The sequence below is a fragment of the Nasonia vitripennis genome (genome assembly GCF_009193385.2).
Source record: "Nasonia vitripennis strain AsymCx chromosome 1 unlocalized genomic scaffold, Nvit_psr_1.1 chr1_random0002, whole genome shotgun sequence".
Taxonomy (NCBI): domain Eukaryota; kingdom Metazoa; phylum Arthropoda; class Insecta; order Hymenoptera; family Pteromalidae; genus Nasonia; species Nasonia vitripennis.
In genome coordinates this window covers 3,664,902-3,686,149 of record NW_022279588.1, presented here as the reverse complement: position 1 = coordinate 3,686,149, position 21,248 = coordinate 3,664,902, and the positions used below count along the sequence as shown (strand labels likewise).

At 37.3% G+C, this 21,248-nt stretch overlaps 1 protein-coding gene across 1 annotated transcript in view; it reads left to right on the top strand.

Annotated features, from left to right (window-relative positions):
• Positions 1-21,248, top strand: part of LOC100499172 (uncharacterized) — a gene marked incomplete at its 3' end in the record, with an annotated part of 193,488 nt that overhangs the window by 155,619 nt on the left and 16,621 nt on the right. Inside the window, 1 exon segment of the mRNA NM_001191046.1 lies at positions 6,857-7,106. Within this exon segment, the coding sequence (NP_001177975.1) occupies positions 6,857-7,106 (250 nt within the window).

Sequence of the window (21,248 nt, the reverse complement as noted above, 5' to 3'; positions counted from 1 at the left end):
GGGGTCTTCTTGCGTTATAATGGTCAGGTTTTAATTCTAATACCGACAATCAAAAGTATAAGTAATAGTACATTACAGAACTAAGGGCCAAAGTTGCACTAGTGCTCAACCATCATCCGAGTATGAAAAAGCCAATTCGCCCCTTGTTGTGTATCGTGCTTTTTATAATCATTGTATCGATAACGCCCTTTTTAGCCTGCCTGAAAAAGCATAGTCCTCCCATAGTAGAATTTTGTTGTAAATCTGAATTTTGTTTGATGTCACACAGACTGATGGCATATACATATATATGTGAGATGCGTCACACACATACACACGAAAATGCAAATATCTGAGGCGAAAGTGTTTTTTCCCTAGGGGTGAAAGTAAGCACACAAAATAAAACACTTGTACATGTAAGGTAAATAATATGGATGATGATAATATTTTTGTTGCATATTTAAGTTATGATGAAATGACGTATAAATGTAAATATTGTTTTGCTAAATATTGGAAAGAAGGAAAAATAAAATCAAATTGTTGTCATAATGGGAAAGTACGTTTATCTCCTTTAAGTAAATATAATGATACGTTAAAAGACCTTTTATTATATGATGATGATTTTAGAAAATTAATAAGATATTATAATAATAAGAAGGACAATCTATTTACAATATTAAGATACAAGGCCAAATTTGTCACGTAACTCCCAATACTTTAAAACCAGATGATCATAAAGGACTGAAACATAGTCAATCATATATATGTGATGATCAAACAGCTGTTGAAAACAGATTAAATGCATATAATAATAAAAATTTAATCCAACCACATATCAAAACTTTGATTAAAATTAAAAAAAAATCCTATTGCTAAAAATTATAAACATTTGCATCAAATAGCTAACATTCAAAATCTTCCACATTGTAAAATGATTTTTTTACGAAATGACGGACAACAAAAACATGTATATAACAAACCACTAACCCCTAAATGCGGTGCTATTATTGTTTCGGACTCAGGATTACCAGAAAATTATGATCTTTGGGTATATCCTGAAGAATTACCAGAAAATCATTCACAAGACAGATATTTTAAAAAATTATCGCAATTGGTTGATCCAATGGTTTTCCCATTACTGTGGTATACGCGCACACACAGAAATACACACACATCCATCCGCATGGACATCAAACTCTAAACACCTCCAAATTCGTTTCTACAAAGTTTTAGTGAAACTAAAAATTTTACTATTACAAAGCTTTCTCTAGGAGAAAGCAAAATTTTAGTCCTTTATCGTATGCGCTGATATTAACTCAACAATTTTGTATACATCCTTATATGATGATAAAAAACAATCGCTTGAATTATTTAAGAAATTATCAAGTCTTATTAGATGTGGAAGTTAATAGTGCTTCAAAAATTTCTAATAATTTTGAAACAAAAGAAAAAATCGGAAATCTTTTTATACTACCATCAACATATATTGGAGGTCCTAGGTACATGCAACAACATTATCAAGATGCAATGGCTATTATACGAAAATGTGGTGGACCAGATTTATTCATGACTGTAACATGCAATCCAAAATAGAGAGAATTAAAATTAATTTTAAAACAACCCTGGTAGAAAATCACCCATTCAAAACGGCCGTAAAGGCAAAATCTGGCTAAGTAAAATGTAAAAATACTGGACATTTCAAATTTCCTAAAAGTAGCGATATCTTGTGCATTTTTTATGGGTGAGAATTATATTGCATAAAAATATTAATAAATCAACTAGCCAAAAATGATTGCTTCGCTCGCGATTTACAAATTAATTGTAATGATATTTAATTATTTGACCTGTCATTATTAAATATACTGTTAAATATCAGATGTACACTCGATGGTAATTAATTCTTAAACGTTTTTGAAATACTCCAATCAGATTGCCAAATTGATAAAATCTAACCAATCAAAAGAACGATTTCGAAAACGTTCCACGAGAATTAATTAATGTCGAGTATAAATGAATATATTTAATACAGCATTCTATAAAAGTTCTATAAAAGTTCATAAATATATCCTCTTTTCGGGTCTATGTCAGTCCGCCCAACGCGCCGTTCCGCCCAATGCGTTTGAACTGCCGCGCTACAGTCTCTCCGATGAGAGTTCGTGAGAGTTCAGAGTAAGTGCACGAGAATTCAAACGGATGCGTAAACCAATATTTGTATTATTTTAATGATATAGTTAGAATTAGTTGTTATATAAATTATATAAAAGAAATGTACATGTGATGATTGTTTTTTTTAAAAGGTAGTAAAAATTGTGGACCGCAAATTTATCCATTAAAGCGAAGGGACTTGCTCTAAATTCGTTGTTGGTTAATAAAAATAGAAAAAAATTCTAAATAAATAATTTGGAAACTTTTATTCAATTTAAAGGCGCATATAAATTTTCAATCTATTAAAAGTAGTAGTGAAAGTAAAATATAAAATTTGTTTTAATTGAACCAATGTGCCTCAGGCGCCGCAACTTTTCTTCTCTAAATATGCATTAGCACACCGGGTAGAGGGGCAAGAAAGGGGGGGGGGGAGAAAAAAAAACTAAAATGATGTTCTTAAACCAATTTACCCCACGCGCCGCAAATTGATCTAGGCAAATTATTTTAAAACGTCATATTTTTAGGATAAAACTAGACGCCAATTTTTTAAACCAGTTACCCCACGCATCACGAATTTCAGAGAAGCGTATCAGCTAGAAGCTTATACGTAGGCAAAGCTGCGGGAATTCGTTACATATAAGCTGTAGATCAATTTGCGGCGCGTGGGGTAGATTGGTTTAAGAACATCATTTTAGTTTTTTTTCTCCCCCCCCCCTTTCTTGCCCCTCTACCCGGTGTGCTAATGCATATTTAGAGAAGAAAAGTTGCGGCGCCTGAGGCACATTGGTTCAATTAACCCATTAAAGCCCATGCTAAGACTGGTTGAGATAGCGACAAACAAACTGTGCTATCCTTTGCATAAGTGAAAAATAAAATATACGTATTTTTTCTTATGTCATTTTCAATTGTTTATAACAAATTATTTAAACAAATTACAAAAAAATTCATAATTTTCAAAATCTGAATACGGAAATCGATTCTGGGGGTAAAATTGAGACGAAAACCCATATATACCCATATATATATGGGTGGCTCGAACATCCGCATATAAAAAAAACACATGTATATTCATGAAATTCAAATATCAACTTTCTAATAAAAATTTTCATTCCAAAGTATATTTTTGATTTCCGAATTATTTTCATTTTCATTCTAAATAAACAATCGATTAGGATTTTTGCATCTTGATAATGATACATACAATTGCCTATAGAAAATAACGGTTTTTTAAAGTATATTCCTACTTTTTATTACTTAAATTACAGCTATATGTACAGTTCTGCAAAGCTGGGTGATTTTATTGATATTTAATGGATAACTGTTTTTTACATTAAAACAGGATAGTACGTTCTAATTTTCAGCGTTCATTTTTAAATTGTTTAGATTGCTTTTGACCTGCAGTTAAATAATTTTCATAGTAATTATTCAAATTTTTTGTTGTTATTTAATTATTAAACTGTTTTTCAACATATTGAGCCTAGAAAAAGTTTTATAAGCATATTACTGATTTTTTTTATCAATTTTTGATTAATTTTAACATAACTATCATGTAACTTTTTTTCTATGAAATTTAAACCAAATCCCCTCATTCATACCATAACTAATGTACTTTTAAACAATATGCTGGAGTTTGAGCACATTTGGGACATTCGTTCCTTTGGAATCTTACGGTCAGTGAATTGTGGACTCCCTACTACACGTAGATATTATAGAGGTATATAGAAGGTCTAAAATCATCAAAATATAGGTGATTATGTCTAAGAATAGTAAAACAATTTGGTTTATTTATATAAGTATTTATAAATTTTTAATGAAAAATTTTGATTTTAATTTCAAATGTGGTGTGCCCCCTTAAATATGCAAGATAGAGCAAATAGTATACTTATGAATTTGTTCTTTATGAAATTGTCTACAAGATAGAATTAGTTTAAAATCGATATATTTAATGTTTTAGTTGAAAAATGGCTATAAATTCAAAAAAAGCAGGTAAAAAACGAGTTAATTTTAAAGCGTTTGTTTTGCAGGTAAAAAATCATCCAATCACGCTATAAATTAGGATTTAAGAACTTCATTATAGTATGAAACAATATGCCAAAGGCTGGTCAAATTGGCCTGATGGGTTTTGCAGCAAACAACTGTTAATTAAGCCCCGCGAAAAAATTGTTATTTTTTAAAAAAACGTTATTTTCGCGTTTATGCCAGGCTTATATTATTAAATTTTTATAGGCACCGATTTTTTTATATTTCCCTGGTCCTCTAAACTATAATACACAATAGTTATAATAAACAATTTTTCATTTTTTATTAATTTTTTACGCCACTTCTAAAGGTTGAACAATTTTGTCTTATAAATAATCAAGTATTGAAGCGGATTTAGCTACCGAAAAAACTTAAAAAACCGAAAAAAAGTTCTCGAAAATAGCTTCTTCAAAACAAAATGCGTTCAATTTGGCCTGTGACAGTGCACACGCACACACCTAAAGCAGCGTGCACTCAGCATATACAAGTGCGTAAGCAGAGCTTACGCACACACAGACACTACACGACACGCGCCTACGAGACGCATGCCGAGGCGACATTGCCGATATTGATATTTTATTTTTTTTATGAAAGTTATATGATTTGATATTGTGACGGATGCTCCTTCAGTAAAATAATTAAGATTGAAAATATTTTAAAAATCATTAAAATACTGTATATTTGAACAATATTTTATCCATTGAAACTATAAATTTTATTGGAAGAAGCTACGTGCTTAAGAATTGGCAGCGATTTTTTCTCTTTATCACCTTCATGCTATGTCTGTATACGCACGGTTGCATTTTTATAATTCTTATACAATTTTAGGTCACATGATTTTAAATAAAATAAGCTAATTTGCTGTATATTATTTATTTATATGCTGCAGGGTTATACGTACAAGGCAATAACAGTTAATAACATAAATAACAGTATAATGCAAGAAAATGAGCATGCATTAGTTTTCTTTGTTTTCCTTGTTCGACGAAAGGCAACTTCTTTAACTTGAACTTTATTATCAATTTCCCACATTGGCTGGCAAACGTGTGACTACCTACTTTGTCTACTACATATTTAACCATTGAAGAAAGAGAGAAAGGATCAACGAAAGAGGAGAGAGAAGTTTGGAGCAGTGGATGAACGTGGAAGAAAGAAGAGCGAAGAAAGAAGCATTGTTAAAGAGAGAGAGAAAAGGATGGAAGAGACAAAGAGAAAAGGAGTAACATATAGAAAAGGAAACTTGACGGTGACAGATATAAATCACTTATTAAATATTCAATTTTTTATACTTATGTTTACTGCCAGGTAAAAGCAGCGGTAGTGCTAAGGCGGATTCAACTTTAAACCATTTGCTTGAGCGCTCCGGTAAAAACTGCCGGATTTTCCGGTTAATCCAACTCTACATTTCTCTCAGTGTATATAACAGAAGCGGATTTAATGTACATATTGTAAAATACTCAAGTATATCCAATAAAGATAATACAATATAATGTATATATATGTGTGTGTGTGTGTGTGTGTGTGTGTGTGCGTGGGCTATTCCACGTCAACCCGTGGGGGAAATTTCTCAATTCCTGGCCAAAATTGGTATACTAGTCCGGTATACCCTCAAAAGAACACAAAAAATTGTTAGACCTCTAAGTATCCCCAGTTTCAAGTTATGGCTATATCAAAAATTAAATTTTCTCAAATTTTATTTTTTCTGGCAACTATAATGGCTTATAACACAAAATAGAAGCATTTTAGATGGCAACACATTAATACATTTTTTTGCATATTTCTTGTATAATATGAGAAAAACGTTTATTTTGACTTATATAGCTTGTTTCATATTGGCGGTGGCAATTTTGAGTTTCCAATGGTAAAAGTGTTTCTTATGATAAGAGCTTCAAGAATGCAAAGTTTGGTAATGGGATAGACTGCAGTAAAAGTTGCAGTAATATTCAATAATCTGCCTGCAATATTATCGAATCTGACGAATCTACCGATGCAACCTTCAGACAATATTGCCAAAAGATTGGGTTCGATATGGGGTATATCGTGAGCGACTCTGGCGTTTCTCTTTTGCCAGCCGCGTGTTATGGCCGCATCAATCAATTTTTTGACTTGGTTTGGCTGCGACATACAACATTACAGTGTTTTGCAACCTTACCGAGTACGGTGACTACTAAACAAGTAGAAACATCTTTGTGACTCGATGCAGGGACACCAAGTTCCTGCTTTTTTGCCCGCGCGGTGCTCGGCAAAGTTGACCTAGACTAGATCCAACGCTTTCTGTATAAAGTCAAGTTTGTCGCAGAATATATTAGTTTATTTAGTCAGCAGTGTTTAGGAATTGTTTCGAGGAAATACCGCTTCCTCCGTGGGTGTTACAACAATTTGTTGCAATGCGCATCTTAGTATTTGGCCCTGCACCAGAAAATGCAGTCGATTGTACACGTGCGAACACGAGATAGATCGCTAATAGAGCAGCCCACGATGAGTGCTGTATTGTCAACGGTGGTTTTGTCAGAAACGTTGAGGTTTCTTAATCGCCAAGTATCGTGGTTGAGTTACTTATTTTTCTCAATTGTTCCCACAAAAATAATTTCTTCACGCATTTGTACAGATTAAATACATTTTTATGCTACTTATAATTTTAATGGAATATTCTATTAATTTTTTTTTCGAATTTCGTCTTAAACAAACTTACTTTATATACTTTTTGTTTTAGAATTGCAATGTCGAACTAGTAGCTGATTTTGCAGCCCGTGTAGCAATACTTGCTTCTGAGTCACAAGTGTCTACAACGTTAGAAAAAGACAATTCTTCCGTGAATCTTCAGCTAGCTGAGTCAACGCCATCTTGTGTACAAAAACTGTCTTCAGATTGTATTAAAAACCATCAATGTGATAAAGAAACGGAAAAACTAATGGAAAGTTCGACTACAAATATCCCTGAAGAAGAACAAACATTTAGTTCAGGTAATAATTATTTCCAATTTATTCCATACGTGCTTGAAGGAAATTAGCATGGTCATATACTCAAAAAGAACTTTATAAATAAATTAACAGGAGATTTGATTAGAAATTTGTTTACGTAAAGTCATTTAGTTTTTAGATAACTTTCTATTTATGAACAAACTTTAAAACTTCTTATCCACCCTATCTAAAATATATAATTTATTCTATCAATTCTGACAATACTCTCTGACAATACCAACATGTGTTTATATCGGTAGACATGCAATTTACTAGGTTATAAGTGTCAAATTTGCATGTAAAACCCCTTATTAGCCATTATATCATATTTGTTTTCTACATAACTTCTAGTAGAAGGTCAGGCCCATTCTGAAACTTTACAGCTTCTTTTTTACTATAAAAAGGTATCTTTTTACTGTATTGAAGTTGTCGGAGTCCGCATCCAACATTCAGATTTTCATATTTTAAGGTTTAAAATGCAAATAAGGTAGCCTTAACACACACACACACACACACACACACACACACACACACACACACACACACACACACACACATATATATATATATATATATATATATATATATATATAAATTGACTATGTAAATTATCTACATTATAAATGTAAATTAAAATGTGTACAAGTTAGCCATACGCTACCTTCTGATGATTTTATATAAATTATTAGTATTGTGCAAGTTTATTTATTTGTTTAACTCCAGACTTACATATGTGTGAATTGGATACAGAGTTAATATTATTTACACAATATCTCACTGTTAATTTTTCAATATTGTTTTTGATTAACATTGAATTTACATTTTTATTTAATTGAACATACATATTGTATAAAATTGTATTAGATGGTTTTTGTTCTTATACTAACTTTATTGCAGTGTTTGAATTGTTTGGTTTAAATTTTTTTATACTATAATAAATAAATCTATAATGTTTTTTGTGTAATAGACTGTGAACCAATGTGATTTTATTAATTTTGCGTCAGTTAAAATGTTTATTTTTTTATATGAATTAACTGTTGTAGGTTATATCTCCCTAAAGAAACTTTTTTCAAAAGTGAAAACCTTGGCAAGAAAATGTCTAATGAAAGCGATGAAATCTATAAATATAATAATGTCAAGTAAATGTTTTTTCTACACCCGCTAAGATAAAATTACACTTAAAATCAGTATTCCGAAAAAATATCTAAATGTGTCTGACAAAAATAAAAACATTTACTTGACATTTTTATATTTATAGATTCCACTTCATTTATTAGTCTTTTTTGCCATTGTTTTTACTTTTGAAAAAAGTTTTTTTAGGGAGATTTCACATCTTTTACAAAACATATTCTTCTTGAGATCTTGATCTATTCGCCACCAAGTAGCAGACGAATGTCGGTAAAGTAGATTATAACTGCTGTAACCACTAGCGTATAATACATATAACCGGAAGTCACGTGACCGGAGGAGAAAAAATTTCGGGAGGAGAAACTCTGACGAAAAGAAATATACCGAGCAAATTTTTAACTTGCTATATTAAGTTAATATAACGTAATATTTTTGGATGAATTTTTTAAAAGATGAAAGATTAGGTTAATTTATTTTAAATAGACACCAACACATTGCGTATACGCGCAATACTAATGATTTTAATGCAATCGAGATATTTGTTAGAGGTTAGGAAATTCAATTTTAAAGTACATAGGGTTGCCTTATCCCGAACCGGACTTTGTTCTTTTTTTGCCAGTGCGGCGCTATCACGCCCCTTGATCTTTGAAATAGTTGTATATTTTTTGTGAGAATCTGTAATTTTTTATATAAAATTTTATATAATCATAAACTTTTACATTTTTCTAATTAGTTTTCAAAAAAATATCAAGATGATATTCTAACCATAGATATAAGAGGTGGAGACTGCTGGTGTAGGTTAGCAAGAATTTTACTCGTAACTGTGTGTGTAATAAAGTGACAGCATATATTTTATTTTATTTATTTTTTATATTATCTATATCTTCTATAAGGTCTGATTTTTATGTTTTAATCTGTGTCACTTTTGCTAACCTATATACATGTATGTGGTATATTTCTTTTCTGTATATGTTCGTAGTTATGTTCAGTTCTATATTTATAACCTTTTATAACCTTAAAATGTTTATATATCATAGTTAATTAGCATACACTCTAAATATAAATTATAAACTAAATTTAAAATTTGACTATTAATTTGCATGTTCTAGTTGTATAGGTAAACTAAGAATCCATTGTTTTTGTTAAAACAAGTGGTTTAGACGTGGTTACCATGTAATAAAAGTGGTTTACCTTGCGGTTGTAGTAAAACGATGTGTTTTACCACTTAATTAATTTTGCTTTGCTGGTTTCTTCTTTTGTCAGTTTTTGGAATTTCATATTAGTATTTTCATCAATTTTGTTTGTATCCATAATCAAATTTGAATAATTTAAATTAAAATCATGATTTTTTTTTTGTTCGTCCAGAGAGTTGAAGAAATGCTTGATGCACCATGTCAGGAGTCGTGCGAGACTCCCCACGTGTGGGACTCTCCTGACGCGGGACCATCGCCAGGCATACCCACTAAAATTCCACCTCTCATAGGGCCGAGAAAAAACCCCTGGTAACCGCTTCCGCATTGCTTCGGAGGGTCGCCTGTCTTATGCTGACGTAGCCATTATCTAGTCTTTTAATAAGCAACTCTCGTTATTTTTCGCGCGGATTACCGTCTCCGCGTACGCCGTTATGCCGTCCCAATTCTGTTTGCTGCCAAGCATCGTTTCAACTACTGTGTTGGGCGTGAACATCTCTATCGTTAGCTCCAGTTCTCTTCATTTTTCAGCCCAGCGAGGGCAGTCAAAAAACGTGTGTCTTACGTTGTCCCGTTCGTCACCGCAGTATTTGGACCCCGATGTTGCAACTTTATTCATCGCGAAAAAGTAGCTCCTAAAGTACCCGGGACCGGAGAGAAACTGTGTAAGTTGACCTCGCCTCACTTCCTGTCGACCCACGGGCCTACATCTTTGATAAGGGTTCTGGTCCACCTAGCCTTTGGACATTCGGTTCACCAAGTCTGCCAATTACGGGTTGTTATTTCTCTTTCTTTCGCGGCGATGATAGTGCTGTTCGACGCTAAGCGAGCCTCGTAGATCCACTTGCCTTCAGTCGCAAGAAGGTCCACGGGGATTACCCCCGCGATTACCATCGAAGCTTCGGCTTCGACTGTCCGGTAGGAGCACACTATTCTTAGGGCCCCCCTTCGCTGTATCGCCATTGTGGTTTTCCGATACTTATTCATACTCATAGCATCGGCCCACACCTCTCTTTTTTTTTCATTGCCGTTCATTCAAATGAAAAATTTGACTTTTTCGTATTTTCTTTCACTTTTTATCAGAACTGACACAACTTCTTCTTGTGAGCTTTCTGAAAACTCTTCAAGATTTTATATAGTTGTGCAAGCTAAAGAGACTAGTACATTGTGGAAGTAGCGACCAGGTGCTTTAGGAGGTGGATTATGAAATTTAAGATTCTTTCAATTTTCAAGGTGTGAAATCTGTGAACAGTCATTTTGCGCAATTACCGTACTTTAGCTTAAAATCGCTGTAAAACCGATTCTATAGCACTTTGAAACCTCTCCAAAAAAGTCAAATTACAGGTCTTTAACTTTAATTTGATAATTTACATGTAATATTGTCCTAGTTTCTTTTTCACAAAATCCTGAAAAGAAACAAGACAAAAATGTTTAAAAATCTTGTTTTAGGGGAGAATATCAACTTAAAATGGTTGTAGCTCGGATTCTGTAGTACGCAGAAAATTTTTAACACAGGTAAAATTGAAGTTTTTTTTTCTCTACTTTAATAATCTGGTATCAGTTTTTGTCCTAATTTCTTCTATACTTATGTTTAAAAACCATGGTTTCAGCGAAATTTTTAAAGGCTTTCCCATATAGGAATCATTTTTTCCTTATTTTTCCATAAAAGTACATCATCAGACCTTCAAAAAGCGCCCCGGTTATTTTTTCTAGCCAGATTCTATGAGGCACTATTGCTTTTTGTCCAAAAATAGCCGTTTTAGACTACTGTGCGTCGTCTGCGTATCCCACAAGTGTCACGTCTTCCGGCATTTCGAGATTTAGAAGCCCGTCGTATAAAATACCCCCGAAGTCCGGCCCCAAGATCGAACCCTGTGCGACTCCTGTAGTTATGTGTCTTTTTCTACGCCATTCTTTTGTATCGTACTCAATAACCTGATCCCTCAGATATTCTTCCGTAAGGCGCATAATGTATCGCGGAATACCGAATGATTCTAGGGCAGCAAGTATATTGGTCCATCTTGCCGAGTTGAAGGCGTTTTTTACGTCTAACGTTACCAGAATCACGACATCTCTAGTCGAGAGTCCATGTTCTTTTACTTTCTTTACTGTGTCTGATACCTCTCTGATAGCTCCTATGGTTGATCGCCCTTTTCTAAAGCCATACTGTTTATCGGAAAGGTCTCCTCCTTCGCGTACTGCGCTTAGTATTTGCGCTACAACCAGAGCTTCCCCCGTCTTTCCCATTGTATCTAGAAGACTCGGTGTTCTATAAGAGGTGTCCTCGCCCGCTTCTTTTTTTGGATTTTCAATTAGTACGAGTCTCGCTCTTTTCCACCGCGAGCTCAAAACTCCCTGCACCAAACACTGGTTGTACATCTCCAAGAGCAGCTCAGGCCTTTACAACGCGACTATCCTGAGCACTTCCGCGGGGATGCCATCCAATCCCGGTGCCCTACCGCTCTTGAGGGACGAAGTTGCCGCGATAAGTTCGCCTTCTGTGAAACGAGGTATCTCGTCTGCCGGTATTTCCGCCGCTTCTGCCTGTGGTTTGATGGGATGTGTGGGAAACAGCCCATCGATTAGTTTTTCCATCGTTTCTGCTTCCATAGGTTCCGTGCGTTTAATTTCGCCCTTCTTTCGTGTAACGATCGCATATTCATCGCCGAATGGGTCTTTCTCTATGTCATCGATGATCTTTGCCCAGCAGCGACGCTTACTCTCTTTTATCGCGTCTCTGAAAATTTTCCGCGATTCGTCCTGTCTCACCGACAAGTCCTAAGCTTCAGGTCTCTGCTTACAGGCTTTTTGAGCCCTTCGTCTAGCGTGAAAATTTGTTTTCCTGAGTTCCGCAATTTCCTCTGTATACCAGTACACCGGTTTCTTCTGGTGGCGGAACCCGGCAGCCTGATTTGGTCCACGGAGCATATTTTATTTCTGCTCTACACTCCGAGGTGTGTGCCTCGGCGAGCACTCCCCCATCCGCCACCCGCGGAACGCGCCACAAACGGGGTGTCAGGCTCCCTCGCGCGGGAAATCGCATGAAATCATGATAATTATGACAAAAATGAAAGAAATATTTTGAAGCGTAAAATGAATGATAATGGAAAAGAAAATAGAACAAATTTTAAAAATATTAAAATTTCAAGTATCTACAAGCACACTTAAATGTGCTGAAAATAAAAAACGAAATTTAAAAAAAAAATATTGATTTTATTAATTCTAAATTTAATAAACAATATTTAAAAAAATGTAATGTTACTAAAAATTGCAAACAATTAAGACTATGTCCAATAGTAAGAATTGAGAAATTACCAAAATCTCTAATTAAACAGTCATGCAAAACTATATAAGCATGTAATGAAGACAATATATCAAGAACAAAAAATAGATATTCTTATAAAAAATTATGGTTTAAAATAAATAAAAATGAAATTCATAAGAAAAGAAATGATAAAAGATCGATCAAACAGTTAAATATAAGTAGTATGCTTAAATTATATACTAAAAACGTTGTAATTAATAAAATCAAGGGGCGCAGTAGCTTTTTATACACTGTGCCGCCGAGGAGCAGCGCGACCTTATTGCTTTCTCTAGAGGAAGCTTTGTAATAGTAAAATCTTGAGTTTCGTCAAAACTTCTAGAAAATACTGTTTGGTGTGTTAGAAGTTCAAATTAAGTGTTTTTAGAAAATGTCTGATAGATAGCTGCGTGCGTGCGTGTGGATATGTGCGTGGGTGCGTGCGTGCGTTCGTACGTGTGGATATGTGTGTGTATGTATACGGTAATATTTTTGTAACCACTTCGTCAATATCAGTACAATTTAACATGCATATCTATTTTTGGATTCTGAATTCGGGAAAAACAGTTATTTTTTACTTGCTTAACTATCTTTTTTATGGCAATTTTTTGATTTTTGAAAAACACTTTTTTGCGTTTCTTTCAATTATTCCATCGTTACAAACAATTCGGCTATAGTGCATTTGAAAGAGAATAAAATAACCTACTTTTCCTCATTTGGTCCTCGCGATCGACCGCTCTGTTCAGCAGATAAAATGAAAAAGGTGATTTTTTATTTTAAAATAAATATATCTAAAACAATACATCATAACCTCACAAAAAAGATTTTTCTGATAAGTTACGTCAAACTATATCGCATAAAAATTTGAAGTGATTTGACCACTTATTTTTTCAGTTATAAATCAAAAACTTTTTTTTGTGCCTCGATTACAGATGTAAAAAGGCCTCATTGCACTGGAGATTTTAGGAAAAAATAGATATTTTATGTGTTTTAGGTAAGTTCATTGCGCAATTTTCAAACTTCTGTAACGGTTTAACTTTCTCCACGAGACTGGATAGTCAGTCGGTTGCAGGATCTGGAATAGGGGAAATGAGCCAAAAAGAGTGCGCTCACGATAGCAATTCGGAGTTTCGGGTTTCGGTTCGTCTACCAAATCGTCGCGTCGGCTCACGCATAGGTGCGTTCACGGCGTACCGCGTGCGCCGCTGAGTCGCTCTTCGGCTGCCGCGTTCCACGCTCGTGCAGACTCGCCTTGCGGACGTTGCGCGCGCGCGCTCAATCCGCATCGTGCGGACTCGCCTTGTGGATGTTGCGCGCGCGCGCTCAATCCGCGTCGTGCGGATTCGCCTTTTGTTCGTTGCGCGCGCGCTCGCTTCGCATGCCGCGTCTATTGCGGCCGCCTTCACACGTATTTATATGTACGAGACTCGTGTCTCGTCACATCTCCCCCTCCCTTCGAAGCGAAGCGTGAAATTACGCGAAGCGAAATTTCGCACTTAGAAAAAAACGACTATGCGCGATGAGAAAAGAAAAACAAATCTAAAAAATAAAACTTACTTCCGTGGTTCTGGCCTCGCCCACTTTCGGCGACGATGGCGTTGTTGTTAAGTCGATAGTGGCCACAACCGTTTCATGTTGTGGGCCCCGGTGGTTCTTCCTCGTTGAAACAGCTCGCGTGTTCTTCGGCCTCGTGTTCTTTTTTATCGGTGCCGGTTTGAGGTGCAGCAGAGGAGGCACTAGGACATCGCTGATGATCCGCGGCTTTGAAGTTGTTGACTGCGAATTTTCCCCTGCTGGCACCTGCATTGGCTTCGATGCCACCAACAGCACAAGAATTTTGTCCAGTGTTTCAATGTCGAAGTTTTCCATTTTACTGCCGGCGCGCTCTTTATCGTCTCTATTTATATGCCAGCGACGCGATGTGTGAATTTGTGAGACAATCTCGAAATTTCGCATGTTTACATTTTTTATGTGGGCGAAAATTCATTCGCGTCGCTGTGTATTTAACTCCATATAAAAAAAATTCCCGCTTCTTCGCTGATTTGTTTTGATCGTGCCCGGCGCGGTGCTTTCGGTTTTTCTATAGCGGTTGTGTCCACAGACTTAAGGATTTTTGCGGCTGAGTCTACAATAACGACTTGTTTGGTCGCAACTTATCGGTTTACCCTGAATATGTCTTAAACTCTACAAATTCGCTTATCTTCGCCATAATCTAACTTAAAACTAAAATACTAAAATATAATATCCTAATTTTCTGTAAACGAAATTTCTACCTTCTTCGTCTTCTTCAGAGTTACTCCCGATTCCTTCGTCGGTAGTGCGCCATTGTATTCTTTATGCCTGGTGCCTGTTGAGCTTTCGCCTCTGGATCTTTTTCTCCCGGTTGACTGAGCTCATAAAAATTGGAGCATGAATGGACCCTAGGACATTATTGCCGATGATCCAGTGTTGTTGTTGCTCTGCTACTTCTGCCCAAGGACTCGCCACTACGAAGACCTTTATTCTCGTTTGGACTAGTAGAGTCTTTTGGATGATGCTGCTGGTATGGTTGGCGAAACGAAGCTCGATTGCTGACTCTGCTGTTATTGCCTCAGCCCCATGTTGCAGACAAGCTTCCGCGGCCTCCGGGCTCAGGGTGGAGATTCGGGCTCCGGTGTCAATGATGGCGAGAAACTCTTGTTCGTATACCGATATCTCTACCGACATCGGTGTGGCTCTCACGAGGGTGCTTCTGACTAGCCGGTTGTCCATCTTTCTTGGCGTTGGTTCGACGACCGACTGTAGTTTTTCGTCGTTGGCGCATTTATAGCTCCTGTTCTGCGTCGGTGAAGGGCTTGAGATCTTTCAGGTGTATATGTTTCACGTAGCGCTCTCTTGCTAGCAATGTTTAATTGATATTTTTTAGATAACAAAATTTGTTGCTAGCAGTATTTGATTTATATTTTTTAGCAATGTCTCTCGATCGGTCCAAGGGGGCATGTTTAAGGTACATTTTAAGCCCGGATAGAGTAAAGAAGACGGTCCGGATCTTTCAAAAAGCCGTGGCAAGTGACTAAAAACACTTATTTATAGTGAAATGTCATGAATTTTGGTTAATGATTTTACAAGGTATATACATGTTTTTTTTCGATAAAAATGGTGTATATTTTATATATTTTCAATAGAATTTTTTTTCAAATTACATCAAATCAAAAATTTTTTGGTAAGAAGAATATCTTTTTGTTTTTTTTTTCAGGATTTAACCCAGGCTTGACCCCTTAAGAGCCTGTTAAGGGGGGCGTTTTCTTTGCTACTTACTTTCTCTGGGTCCGTGTGGAGCCCCTCCTCGTTGACCAAATGACCTAGGTATTGCAGCTGTTATCTGCAAAAGTGGCTTTTCTCCCAATTCGGCTTTAGCTTGGCGTCCCATAACCGGCGGAAGGTTTCGCTAATCAGCTGAAGGTGCTGTTCAAAGTCCTCTGTAACAACGACTATGTCGTCGAGGTAACCGAACACATTTGGTTCTAAATCTGGTGTGATGACTGCGTTCATCAGCCGCATGAATGCTGCTGGTGCCGAGTGTAAACCGAATGGAAGAACCTTAAATTGCATTAAGCCTATTCCGGAAACGGTAAAAGCGGTGTACTTCTTGCTTTCCTCTGACAGTGGTATTTGCTAGTATCCATTTTTCAGGTCGATCGTGGTTAGGTACTTTGCTCCCCGGAGTTGTGGTAGCGGGTGTGCAACTTTGATGCTGATTTTGTTGATGCCCTGGAAGTTGATGCAGAAACGCCTCTTTCCATCCTTCTTCTTTGCGAGGACTATGTTGGAGCTCCAGGCGCTGTCGGATGGCTCAATCACATCTTCCTGCAACATTTCTTCGACAGCCTCGTCGATTATTTGTTGCATTGCGGGGTTGCGTGGCCAGTAGCGTTGTTTGATTGGATTTGATTCGGTTACTTTATTATGTATTCGATGAGCGGTGTGGATCCCTGTATATTTCCGAAGAGCTCTCTTTCGTATTGGATGAGTTCGTCCACTCGTGTCTGTTGATCTTTCGAGATTTCCTGAATGCCGACGTCGCTGACTGAGAGTACCAAGGTATTGGACCAGGTGGGTTGTAATTCCTTTCCTGCTATGATCAGGCGGATGTGCAGTTTGCGTAACGTGTCCATCCCCAATAGCATCTCATGGCGTAGCCCTTACATGATAATAAATTTTTTCCTGAAGGTGGCGCCGAGGGTTTTGGCCTTACCTTCCACATAGTCTGCCAGCTCGGTGGTTGAGCCGTCTGCCAGTGTAGCGATCGTCTCTTGCTCCCCATGCCAACAACCGTTGTTTTGTTCGATCATGGCGGTTTCTGGCGTTATGCCAGCACCGTATCTTGGTTTATTTGTACGTTTACGAGGTATCGGCCGTCTTCGGACGGTCTCCCGCTACTGTAGAGCCGTCCCTTGGCGCGTTTCCCGAACGATCCGAGAATCTGTGGCAGTCTCTTGTGAGAACGCCGTCCTTTCCGCATACGGAACAGAACTTTCGTGCTACATTTTTGCAGTCGGCGCGGGAATGGCCGCGTTGTTTGCAACGCCAACAGCATTCGGCTCTGTTATAATAGTCGGTGGTGTTTTTACTCGTGTAGGCGCTATTGATGGCGGTTTTTCGTTCTTGTTCGCGCAGTTTGACAGCAATATCTTCGTATTCTTCGATGTGCTGTATGAGCTGAGGTACGTCTGTTATCTCTTTCCTGCGCACCCGCAATTGTAACTCGGGTTTTATATTGTAATATATATTGTCGAGTTGCTCCATCAACGTATATCCTCCCCTTCTCCTCATCAGGGTCGTCAATGCATTGCAGTAAGACCTTATGTTCTCGTTGGGTTTCTGAATCCTTTCGGCGACTTGTCTTGTTAGATTCCGTCGTTCTCCGCTCGATAAATAAAAATTTCTTAACTTGATTTCGAGCTCCTCCCAGGTTCGACAGTCGCTGGCGTAATTTCGTCGCCATTGCAGGGCTTCTCCTCGCAGCAGTTCAGGGGCTCCTTGCACTAGCTGTTCACCGGTAAATCCCTACGATGCCTGTAGTTCCCGGACCCGTTCTAAGAAAGAGTAGACGTCTCTTCCCTCAAAGTAACAGTTCCACTTGCGTATCTGGTCGAGAACTTTGTCTTGTCCTGGTGGTATTTCTGGTGGATCTCCAGTCTGGGTGGATGAGCGTCCGGCGTTGCGGGTCTCTTCAAGCGTTCGTTGAATTAATTCGTAGCGTTCGAGTTCTAGGTCTTGTTTCAAATCGGCTTCTTCATCATAACCAGTTGGATCTTCTGCTTTCCCGACGAAATCCTGTGGATTCTTTCAGACATATCGAACTAGTCGTTGGCGAAGCTCTACTACGGTACACTCGCAGTTGAGGTTTTTCTCCTGTATTTCGGAGATAAGCTGCTTCTTGTTGAGGTGGTAAACCCAACTAACCCTCATCGTAAAAAAATCTCTGGTTCTAGTCCAAGACAATGTGCTGTGTACAATTTCAAAAAAAAATTGTTTAGGCGAAATATTCTTAATCAGGTCCCTGTCCGAGCGCCATGTAACGGTTTAACTTTCCCCAAGAGACTGGATAGTCAGTCGGTTCCAGGATCTGGATAGGGGAAAAGAGCAAAAAAGAGTCTGTTTTTATATTCTTAACAATAACAAAATATATTTCTTAGTTAAACAATAGCATTTGGAATCAGTTGTTAAATCTCGGCTGAAAAAGAAATCAATATTTCGGAGCTGCTTGGTGCTCACAAACTCTCGCCAATCTGTCCATTGTGCATGATTGTGCATGATTGTGCGTTTATCAAAGAACTTTCGCGCTACCGCTAGTGTACCGCTCGACAAAATTAAAGTGTCTAATACTTAGGCGCCGAACACCTGCCAAGGCTCGACGCAAGCACTCGCGTGGATCATCACAAATACGACGTGTGAATCCAGAGAGTAAACAACAGCGTACTCTACGTCAGCGAACATCTTGTGACCCTTGGTTCATATCGGTGGACTAGAAACTGGGCGCCGGCTAATCGCTTCAGGACATGCAGGACTGCTACAAAAGAGTCGAGCGTGATATACACCGTAATCCACGGAAAATCTATAAGCTCATCTTCAACTTTATGAGCCCTCACCGTTTGAGCTCGCCGACGACCCCGTCCCCTGCAATGCCAACCTTCAAGTCTATGGTTGTTCGACTCGTACTTAAGCCTCCTTAACGGCAACTATATGCTCTCTCCAAGACTTCATACGCTTGTTTCTTCAGAATAAGTCGACAATGAACGACAAAGTATTCCTTTTTCTTTCGTTACAGCGGTTTCAATCTCGACATAAGGGGGCAGCGACGCCACCTCGATCACGGCCACTCCTCTGAACTCGGTCAGCCCTCACATATTAGTGCAGCAGAGTTCGCCACAATTGGCAAGCGTCGCAGCGAAGACTGCTAGAGCTGCTCCAACAACCAGCAACTGACACTTGGCGCTCAAGACCATCAAGCCGAAAACGGCGCGTTAGACAACGAGAGCTCGAGAAGAAGTTTGCGACGAAAAGGTCTCATCAACTTCGAGGACGAAGAGGAGCGATAGACGTTAACGAGAAGCCGACGCGGCCCCCATAGATCGGCAATGCCGGAAGTCCGACTAACCTCAAGCTTAGCATACCCATGACACCCGGCCACAAATCCAAGCCTACCCCTGCTACCTACCAGCATCATCAAGATCCTCACGCCCCAGATGATCAAGGTTGCTCATTAGCAACAACAGCAGGTTCATAAAGATAAGATACACAAGATAATAAGACTCTCGAGAGGACGTTTATCTGTCGAGGTCATTTCTTCTGAACTTCAATTAAACGCATTAAACCGGTATAAAATCGGTTAAAAAAACACCCTTTACAAGGTAAAATGTTGGCAACTATAAGTTTGGTCTTCACTCTGGTAGAAAACAACTCAACGGTTGATTATGGTTGGCCAACAAACCTGCTAAAAACGTCACTTTGGCCAACAGTTTACCGTTGGTGAGCATTTCTACCAGGGCATCTACATAAATCTGAACATTTGTACATGCTTATAAATATACGTCAATGAATGTAGTGAAATCAGTTTTATATATATCAAGCATCAAGCATTAAAGTTCAGCAGGTTAGATAAGATCAACTGACTAGTGGTTATTAAAAAAAAGGTTACAATTGTCAAAAATATTATTTTAATGCACACTTGCCGTCTCATCGTCTTATAGTTTATCGATGAAACATTAGAATTTTTATTATTAAGGTGTAAATCTGTTAAATCATATTAAAATTACAATTTTTTATTATAATCTAAAAGAAGCTTTGCTTTATTGTAAAATCTTTAAATATATACGTGAATACGAATTATCGTTAAGTAATCAATAAGTTGTTTTTAGTCAGTACTCATCGTAGACTATAAGACGACAGGACGGCAAGTGTGCATTAAAATAATATTTTTGAAAATTGTAACCTTTTTTCAATAAATACTAGTCAGCTGATCTTATCTCACCTGCTGACTTTAATGCTTGATGCATGATATATATAAAATTGATTTCATTACATTTATTAACGTATATTTATAAGCATGTACAAATGTACAAATTTATGAAGATGCCCTGGTAGAAATGCTCACTAACGGTAAACTGTTGGCAAAAGTGACGTTCTTAGCAGATTTGTTGGCTAACCATAATCAACTGTTGGGTTGTTTTCTACCAGGGTGGAGACCAAACTTATAGTTGCCAACATTTTACCTTGTAAAAGGTGTTATTATAATTCTATATGAAAAGTTTATAGTAAAGTTTTCAGAATTATTATTTAATCATAACATTATTTTAAAATTAATTGTATTGTATCAGCTACCTGCTGTAAAAATAATACGCTTTGTAAATTCCAATACAGGCTGCAATACAACTTGCGCTGTGAAATTAGAAAGCAACTGCAAAATGAAATGCAATATAAATTTCAATATTGGCTGCTAAAATAATATGTGCTGTACATTTTGATAGCGGTTGCAACAAAACAGGCGCTGAAGATTTTAATAATGGTTGCAATACAATATGTGATGTGAATTTAAAAAAGGGACTGCAAAAATTATATGCGCTGTAGATATCAATAGCAGCTGCAAAATAATATGCGCTGTGGAATAGAAAGCGGCTGCAAATGCACTATAATTTAGAAAGCGGCTGCAGTAATATATGCGCTGTAAGTTTAAAAAGCGGCTGAAAAATAAGATGCGCTGTGGAATAGAAAGTGGCTGCAAATGCGCTGTAATTTCAAAAACGGCTGCAATAATAAAATGTCTGCACACACACTCCCGCACAACACTTTCGTAAACCGCTTCCTGGCCGAATTTTCCAACTATCAACCGGCTTTAATACCGACTACCCGACAAAGTATGATATTGCTACCTGGTTCTACTCAGCTTTCCTTTAGTTCCACTCGTTCTGACGTAGTCTTGAGCCCTGAAAAGCGATGCGAAGAAAAACTCAGCGAGAAAATGTGATTAGAGTACCGTAGGGGGGG